The sequence below is a fragment of the Engraulis encrasicolus genome, chromosome 17 (genome assembly GCF_034702125.1).
Source record: "Engraulis encrasicolus isolate BLACKSEA-1 chromosome 17, IST_EnEncr_1.0, whole genome shotgun sequence".
In the NCBI taxonomy this organism is placed as follows: domain Eukaryota; kingdom Metazoa; phylum Chordata; class Actinopteri; order Clupeiformes; family Engraulidae; genus Engraulis; species Engraulis encrasicolus.
In genome coordinates, this window is record NC_085873.1 from 43,726,257 (window position 1) to 43,735,596 (window position 9,340).

Below are 9,340 nucleotides of genomic sequence, written 5' to 3' on the forward strand. Positions count from 1 at the left end.
AGCCAAACACAATGTGCTTCTGAACAAAGTAAACAATTGTTTCACTGAACAACATTTAAGGGAGAAGATAAAATAACTCTCTAGGACATTTTAATATCCTTTAAATGATGCAGGGTCCATTCTGTAGTAGCCTACAGTAGCTGTAGCCTCTCTTCGCAACTCCTGCTTTGTCTGCCTACCTGCATGGTCGCTGGTGGCGCACGCCAAGTTACAAAAAATGTGGGGTGCACGACCTCACGCCGCGGCAGCTTGCGGAGGGCCACGTGACGTCATTTTGAGCGCACGCCATCGTCGCGAGGGAGGTATGAATGAGGTTAGCGCCAGTTACGCTAAGTATGAATCCGCCTTAAGTGAGGCGCATGTTGCGATGCTCCTTGAAGATAGAATTCGAGTCTATTTTCCTGTGCGGACGTACACGTTCAATGAGCGGGCTCCATTGAAAATGAATGGCTGCTGGCCGCCGAGAGATTGTGGACGCTGACTGTGTAGTGTGCAAGGCAGCCCGCAAACCTATCGGACTCGCGATGCTCTTGAACACATTAAGCGAACGTGAATATCTCGGTGTGTATGTACCGTTACACCTCTGTCCACCCATAGCCCTGTCTGTGTACTTACATTTGTCACAGCCATTGTATCCATTACACAGTTTTGTCGCTTTGACCTTGGTCTTGGCTGGTGCATTGCATACAACACAACACAACACCACAGTCTTCCCTTGAATTCCATTTGTTATAACACTTGACCAATACTATTTAGGTGATGCCACAACATATGGAGTGTATGTTTTTTTGGTAAGTCTATTGCTGACAAATTCCTGATGGCAGAGATAAATTTGCTCTCTCTCTCTTTGTCACACACACACACACACACACACAATATCTTGCTTCATTAGTAGCAGCGGCTTGTTGGATGTAGGAAAGGATTACTTCCAATTCCCCTTATTTCCCCCTTTCATTTCGTCTTTACTCCGCAACCCAATAGAGAACGTGAGATAGGGGCGACCCTGTAGCTTTAACCCACCCTCATACATGCACGCACACACACACACACACATAAGGCCTCTCTGTTTTTCAGGGGTGGCACGCAAGGAGAAAACGGATTAATTTCTTCTCAAATTAACAGGCTAATCCGTTCCTTAACCACCGGCTCCTGGTTCTCTTTGAAAAAGGGGAGGAGGGCGACTGTGACACGCTTCCATCCTTTCTTTATGTTGGTGGGCCCTGCTGTGGCTCTACCGGTGGGGCACTTGGCTCGGGTCCAATGTCGATCCGTCCCCACATTTTTCTCCCCACTGGTTTCCTGTCACTCCTTCACTGTCATAAAAAGTCTTAAAAGAATATTAATGTTGGTCAATCCCTCTATACCTCCCCGTTTTTAATCACCTTTGTTGATACACATACACACGCACCCTTCTGTCTCTCTTGTCTTTTCATTCTTTCATAAACCTCTGTGGCAGCCACAGAGCCCCCCGCCACACACACACACACCAGGGCTTGACACTGGCACCTGCCAACCAGCCAAATGCTGGTAAAAGTTGGCTGTGGCTGGTGACAATGTCAGTGTGACTAGCCAACTTGGCAGGTAGCTTATTCTACGGTACGTAGCCTATGACATATCAGAACTAGAATGGGCACTCGGTAGAGCGCAAACCTTCGCCTACGCCACTTATTTTTTTCTGGCGATCTTCAGAGTGTGGGGCATAACATTCTCCAAATTTTGGTGTTAGTTTCATTTAAATCGAACCGGAATATCGTAATATTACATATTTGGCCCAGTCTTGACCTCTTATTCAATTCCGCATGCACACGTTGTTCTGGCATATAGTGCTTGGCAAAGAAAAACGTTTTTGACCTTTTCGTGACCTTGATCTTTGACCCAATCACTCCCAAAAAGTAATCGATTGTTCCTTGGGTCATGACCAATCATCCCAGTAAATTTCATAAAAATCGGCTGAATTTACGTTTTTGACCTTTTCGTGACCTTGACCTTTGACCCAATCACTCCCAAAAAGTAATCGATTGTTCCTTGGGTCATGACCAATCATCCCAGTAAATTTCATATAAATCGGCTCAATTTACGTTTTTGACCTTTTCGTGACCTTGACCTTGACCTTTGACCCAATCACTCCCAAAAACTAATCGATTCTTCCTTGGGTCATGACCAATCATCCCACAAAATTTCTTAAAAATCGGCTCCGTTTTGACTGAGTTATACGAAGTACAAACAAACATATTCACAAATAAATACACGGCGGGCAAAACATAACCTTCTGGCGAAGGTAATAATAATAAATAAATAAATAAATACACAGCGGTCAAAACATAACCTTTGCCGACTTTGTCTCTGCGAAGGTAATAACGTATATTCTGCACTTTGCCCCTTGTGTATCAATTGTTGTATTTAAGTTCAAGAAAAAGCTCAGTTACTCAGTTTCAATGTGTTTGTTTATTTCCATGTAGTTCTAGAAACCCATGCACTCATCCCGTCTTGCTCATCTTCTGAGGTGAAATGTACAGCGTTATGATGAAAAATTAAAATAAACATTTTGGCTTGTAGAATAGCTGGATGGCTAGTGACTTGGGAAAACCACCAGCCACAGTGTCCAGAAAGTGAAAAACGTTAATGACACACACACACACACACACACACACACACACACACACACACACACACACACACACACACACACACACACACACACACACGTCTTTGCATCTATCATTCTCTATTAATCAATCTCTCTCTCTCCCCCTCTCTCTCTCTCTCACACACACACACACACACACCTGCTACTCAGTGCAACACTGTGCCAGTCCATCCCACAGGTGTGTCCCCATGCTCGTGTCTTGCCATTGGCATTTAGCAGGTCCGTGCCAGGCGGGAGATTGACAGTGACATTTAACTGCACTTGACAGCCCCTTAGTCCCCATGACCCCCGTTATTATGTCTGCCACGCCTCACATTATTACTCTCCGTCGCCACTCATTTCTCGTCACTCGTTTCTCGTCCCTCATCCCTCGTTTCTCGTCTCTTTGGTGTGTGTCCCCCGTTTCTTTGTCTCTCTCTCTAATGGGGAAATAATGGCAGCGGCCAGCCTCTTTAGTATATATGTGGGCTGCTTGTTATCTCTCAATTTATTTTCTTTTCTTTTCTTTCTTTCTTCATTCCTCCCTGCCTTTCATTGTGGGGAGGTTCATTTCCCATGATGATTTTCATAACCTGGCTTGAAAAGGGCGGAGGAGTTCATAGGCAGCGTATTGCTGTGTGTGTGTGTGTGTGTGTGTGTGTGTGTGTGTGTGTGTGTGTGTGTGTGTGTGTGTGTGTGTGTGTGTGTGTGTGTGAAAGTGGTGCCTGAGTTTATGGGCCATTGGTGCACCTGTGTGTGTCTAGATAAATGTGCGCAAGTAAAAAACATCCCAAAATGGAGGTTTGAGTTTATGGACCAAGTACACATCTTTCCCACATCTCTCTCTCTCTCTCTCTCTCTCTCTCTCTCTCTCTCTGTGTGTCTGTGTGACTTTATGGATCATGTGTTCCCTTGTATGCAATAATGTGTAAAAGCCTTTCATGGGTGATAGGGAACCCTACAAACCACCTTCACATTTAAGACCTCAGTCACCTGTGTGTGTGTGTGTGTATGTGTCATACAACCAGACAGCGACCTAGAAATTCATGCTGTGCTTACCCCTGGTGTGTGTGTGTGTGTGCGTGCATGAGTGGGTTTTTTTTCTTGAGTTTTCTGTCATACTGTGTGAACCCCTCCCAGTTAGCCTCTTTTCAAATCAACATATGAGGAGTTCGTCGCAAAACTACTATACATTTTGGAACATTTTGGGGAAATTTTGTATTTTTGTATTGGGTATTCTATAGCATTGCATTACGAAATGCATTTTATATGGATTTAAAAAGTATGTTCTTAAACAAATTGAGTGGCAAATATTTCACATATACAATTATAGCGCATTCAAGCCGACTGAGAACCGTACAGGAGTCTGTTCCCGCACCTAATCGCGAACCGACCGTTGTGTTCACGCCACAGATATTTGCGTTCACAAAATGGAAAGTTGGTTCGCAATGCGAACCGCAAAATAGTAGGTTTTTCTCTGCGAACTGTGACGACAGCGTGGCCGTCAGCAGGTTCATCCTGGTACCACAGTCACGTGGGGAAAAAGTTTAGAGCCCGGTATGAACACGGGCGGTTCGCAGACCAGCACTTTAGTGCTGAACGTAACTGATGCGGGCACCAACACCGGCTCCGTTCTGGTCGGCCTGAAAGCCCTATTATTGGACTTCTGAACAGTCATCTCCAATAATACAATGCAAAGGTCAAAAATGGTGGATACGTCATTTTGCAATGAAACCCTGTCCTCAATTCAAGCAGACTTTGCCAGTCAAATGTTGACAGGTACGATGAGTGTGTGCGCTTTACATTTGGAAATGTGGATGTGGGACTCTAAGCCTTCCTTATATATATACCCTTAAACAAATGTTCACATTCCCTGCTTGACTGATATGACAGAAAAACATGCCAACACTTCAACAACACGTGTCCTTATCAAATATACATGCACAACATGATTTCCTAGAATTCAAAAAACTCATATTTGATTTTGGGGTTATTTTAGCATTCAAATATTCATATATTTATAAGACGTTACGACAGGACTGTCAATTTGTCAACTTAACTCATTTGCGCTGATGATGTCCACATGTTGAGCATGCGTACCTCCAAGAGGTCATGACCCCACAGCGGCATGTTGCACTCATTAGAGTTGGACAAAACTAGCATCCCAATTTGTGTGTGTGTGTCCATCCCAAATGGACACTCCTTCCTTCGTTAGTGCATAAACATGTAGCCCTACATTTGCATACTAACGACCTGTCAGACCGAGTGCAAAGCTGATGTCAACAAACTCTCTGTGTGTGTGTGTGAGAGAGAGATGGCCGCAACGCTGACGTCAACAAACTGTTCATTAGTGTCAGGATCTGGACTCTGTGTTGTTGTGTTGGACTGATGTTTTCCCCGTGTTTTACCCTATGCGTCCCGTTTCTTGTCTGCCTTGCTGTCCATGTGCTTTTGTTTACATTTTCATCCTGTTATTGTGCTCCTGTGTTTTCCTGTCATGTTTCTACCCCGCCCCCGATTGTGCTCCACCTGTTCTTAGTTAGTTTCCTGTTCCTAATGTCTTAATTATTGCCCTTAGTGCCGTCTTGCTGTTCTGATTGTCCTCACCTGCATCTTGTCTCGCTTCCCCTCATCTGTTTGCTTGCCATCGGCCCTCCTGTAGTGTTTTCACCTGTTGTGTTGCCCTGGTAGTCTTAGCTCGTCCTGTTCCTGTTACCTTGTTACCTCTTTACCCTATTGTTGGCCCAGTCATCGTTCTCTGTCATTTGGTTCACCTGTTCGGTTCTTAGTTTTGTCATGCCCCCTGTTTCATGGTTACCTGTTCATTGCTTTTGATCTTGTTCCACCTGTCTTGTTCTCGTTTCCTCGTTATTAGTATTAGTCTACTCACCTGTGTCTTGTTTGCCCTGGCCTATTGTGTAATGTTCCTTGTTAACTTCCCTGTGTATTTAAACCTTGTGTTTCCTGTTGTCCTGTGTGGTGCCATTGTTAGGTCTCGTCTTGCCGTAAGTCTGTCCCTCTGTGAATCTTGTAATGTCAGTTTTCCTGTTAGTTTTGTTAGTCTCTACCTGTTTTCCCCCTCGTGGGTATTTTGATTTGTAGTTCTTGGATCTTCTGAGCGTTGCTATTTGTAGTGTTTGATTTTGTTTCTCGCGTCTTAAAATAAAAAGAAAACCTAAGTTTGTCCTGAAGCCTCAGCCGTCTACTGTGCCTGCATTTGGGTTACTCCTTGTCTGAAAATCCTGACAGAATGGCACCACCACTACGAAACCCAGCGGCATTCTTGGCTGAGGCTGCCACACCAAGGTCACTGCGCGTCGGGCACCTTTCCATCCAGCCAGCCCTGTCCCAGCCCGGAACGTCCAGTCAGTTTTCGGGAACTCGGCTGGCTATTCGACGCACGCCACTTCCTCCCCTGCCGCAGGTTGATGAGTGGTACCTGGTTGGCTCTGAAGAGGAGGACTACTGCTTGGAGGAGGACTGGAGACCCACCAGGAGGAGGCGACAGAAACGGCGTCATAAGGGCCGCCGACGACCCGCCCTGGAGGAGCCAGCCTACTCGCACGTCCTTCCCGAGCCAACGTGCCCATCGGCCAGTCCTGGCCCATCCTGCCCAACGCAACAGCCCCTGTCTGTCAACCCACCAGTGCTCACTCCAGCTGAGGAGTTTCCAACCCATCCGAAGTTGGAGGCCCTGGTGCGCCATATCCAGGCCCTGTTGCGCTCCCAGAAGAGTGACCATGGTCCTTGCCTGTCTGTGCCTTGTGACCTGCCTGAACCCATGGAGAAAGTCACTCCGTCTGACCCAGTGCCTCCGGCTGACCCTGACGCTCCGGCTGACGCCAGTGAGACGGTCAAGAAGGAGATCGCCGATCCACATGATGCCAAGCTAAGTGACTCTCAAGCAGTTGGGTCTGTCCCTGATGTCTTGCCTGTCTCAAGTTCTGTCTTGCCTGTCTCAAGTACTGTCTTGCCTGTCTCAAGTTCTGCTCTGCCTGTCTCAAGTTCTGTCTTGCCTGTCTCAAGTTCTGCTCTGCCTGTCTCAAGTTCTGATCTGCCTGTCTCAAGTTTTGCCCTGCCTGAATACGGTTCTGCCCCCAAGGACCCCATGAGGCCGCCGAGAGGTTCGTGCGACCCTGAGCCGCCGAGAGGTCCGCCTGACCCCGAGCCGCCGAGAGGTCCGCCTGACCCCGAGCCGCCGAGAGGTCCGCCTGACCCCGAGCCGCCGAGAGGTGCGCCTGACCCAGAGCCGCCGAGAGGTCCGCCTGACCCCGAGCCGCCGAGAGGTCTGCCTGAGCCACCCAAGAACCCCGACCACGCGGCCCCGGGCAAGACCACTTCGGCCGGGACTGCTGAGACCCACTCTTCGGCCGATACCCGGGAGGACGTTTCTCCACCTGCCCGCTCTGCTGCCGGCCCCCCGGCCGTGTCTGCGCCCGGCTCCGCCCCCGATCCTGCTGGCGCCGCCCCCGATCCTGCTGGCGCCGCCCCCAGTCCGAATGACTCCGCCCCAGATCCTGCTGGCGCCGCCCCTGGTCTGGATGACTCCGCCCCCGATCCAGCTGGCGCCGCCCCCGGTCCAGATGACTCCGCCCCCTTTCTGGATGACTCCGCCTCCAGTCTTGCTGGCCCCGGCTCCAGTCTTACCAGCTCCGCCTCCAGTCCTGCTGGCTCGGTCTCTCCAGACCCAGCCTCTCCAGACCCAGCCTCTCCAGGCCCTGCTCCGAACCCAGCCTCTCCAGACCCAGCCTCTCCTGCTCCAGACCCAGCCTCTCCTGCTCCAGACCCAGCCTCCCTATGTGCTTCAGACCCCCAGTCTTCGTTAGCTCCCCAGCCTGTCCAGTCTCCAGTGTCTGCGTCCCAGCCTGTCCAGCCTCCTGTGTCTGCGTCCCAGCCGGTCCAGTCTCCTGTGTCTGCGTCCCAGCCGGTCCAGTCTCCTGTGTCTGCGTCCCAGCCGGTCCAGTCTCCAGTGTCTGCGTCCCAGCCGGTCCAGTCTCCAGTGTCTGCGTCCCAGCCTGTCCAGTCTCCTGTGTCTGCGTCCCAGACCGCTCCGCCTCCAGTGTCTGCGTCCCAGACCGCTCCGCCTCCAGTGTCTGCGTCCCAGCCTGCTCCGCCTCCAGTGTCTGCGTCCCGGCCCGTCCCGCCTCCAGTGTCTGCGTCCCAGCCCGTCCCGCCTCCAGTGTCCCAGCCTGTCCCGCCTCCAGTGTCCCAGCCTGTCCCGCCTGCTGTGTCCCAGCCTGCTGTGTCCCAGCCTGTCCCGCCTCCAGTGTCCCAGCCTGTCCCGCCTCCAGTGTCCCAGCCTGTCCCGCCTCCAGTGTCCCAGCCTGTCCCGCCTCCAGTGTCCCAGCCTGTCCCGCCTCCAGTGTCCCAGCCTGTCCCGTCTGCTGTGTCCCAACCTGTCCCGTCTGCTGTGTCCCAGCCTGTCCCGTCTCCTGCGTCCCAGCCTGTCCCGCCTCCCATGTCCCAGTCCAACCCAGTATTGTCCCAGTCCAACCCAGTATTGTCCAAGCTCACCTTTGTCCCAGTGCCAGTTACTGTCCATGTCACTGTACCTGTCAGCATCCAAGTGTCTGTCCCAGTCTGCATCCAGGTGCCGATTCCTGTGTCCATCCCTGTTCATGCCAATGTTCCCTTTTGTTTTTTTCGTTTCCCTGCACCAGTGTCCAGCCATGTTACTGTGACTTTGCCCGTCCCCGTCTTCGTCTCAGTCCCTGTTCCTGTCACCATTCCCATCACTGTGCCAGTCAAGGTTCCTGTTTTTGTTCCTGTCAGTGTTGCCCAGCCTCCAGTGCCTATCTCTCAGTCCTCTTGTTCTCCTCATCCCGAATCCGCCTTTCCCGTGTCTGAGCCCACCTGCCCCATGCCTGAGCCTGCCTGCCCCTTATCTGAGCCCACCTGCCCCGTGTCTGAGCCCTCTGAGTCCGCCTTTCCCTCTGAGTCTTCCTGCCCCTCTGTTTCTGCCTGCCCCTCCGAGCCTGCCCCCTCTTCCAAGTTCTGTGTCCTGACAGATCGGTCCCCTCCTCCTAGGTGTCCTCCTGTTCGACTGTTTTTGGGACGTCTGGAAGCCGTCCCTTGACGGGGGGGTACTGTCAGGATCTGGACTCTGTGTTGTTGTGTTGGACTGATGTTTTCCCCGTGTTTTACCCTATGCGTCCCGTTTCTTGTCTGCCTTGCTGTCCATGTGCTTTTGTTTACATTTTCATCCTGTTATTGTGCTCCTGTGTTTTCCTGTCATGTTTCTACCCCGCCCCCGATTGTGCTCCACCTGTTCTTAGTTAGTTTCCTGTTCCTAATGTCTTAATTATTGCCCTTAGTGCCGTCTTGCTGTTCTGATTGTTCTCACCTGTATCTTGTCTCGCTTCCCCTCATCTGTTTGCTTGCCATCGGCCCTCCTGTAGTGTTTTCACCTGTTGTGTTGCCCTGGTAGTCTTAGCTCGTCCTGTTCCTGTTACCTTGTTACCTCTTTACCCTATTGTTGGCCCAGTCATCGTTCTCTGTCATTTGGTTCACCTGTTCGGTTCTTAGTTTTGTCATGCCCCCTGTTTCATGGTTACCTGTTCATTGCTTTTGATCTTGTTCCACCTGTCTTGTTCTCGTTTCCTCGTTATTAGTATTAGTCTACTCACCTGTGTCTTGTTTGCCCTGGCCTATTGTGTAATGTTCCTTGTTAACTTCCCTGTGTATTTAAACCTTGTGTTTCCTGTTGTCCTGTGT

General features: G+C 50.4%; 1 protein-coding gene across 1 annotated transcript; it reads left to right on the top strand.

Moving 5' to 3' along the window:
- The first annotated feature begins 5,876 nt into the window (after window positions 1-5,876).
- Window positions 5,877-8,702, top strand: LOC134467061 (uncharacterized). The gene is made up of 2 exons (XM_063220986.1): window positions 5,877-6,538; window positions 6,695-8,702. Exons 1-2 carry the CDS (start codon window positions 5,877-5,879, stop codon window positions 8,700-8,702), a joined length of 2,670 nt encoding a protein of 889 aa, XP_063077056.1.
- Window positions 8,703-9,340: the final 638 nt, after the last annotated feature.

Bases quoted from the DNA above. Each gene is read 5' to 3' on its own strand.
- LOC134467061 (XM_063220986.1), top strand. From the start codon at position 5,877: ATGGCACCACCACTACGAAACCCAGCGGCATTCTTGGCTGAGGCTGCC. The intron at 6,539-6,694 runs GTCTGTCCCTGA...GCCTGTCTCAAG, and splicing joins AGTGACTCTCAAGCAGTTGG to TTTTGCCCTGCCTGAATACG.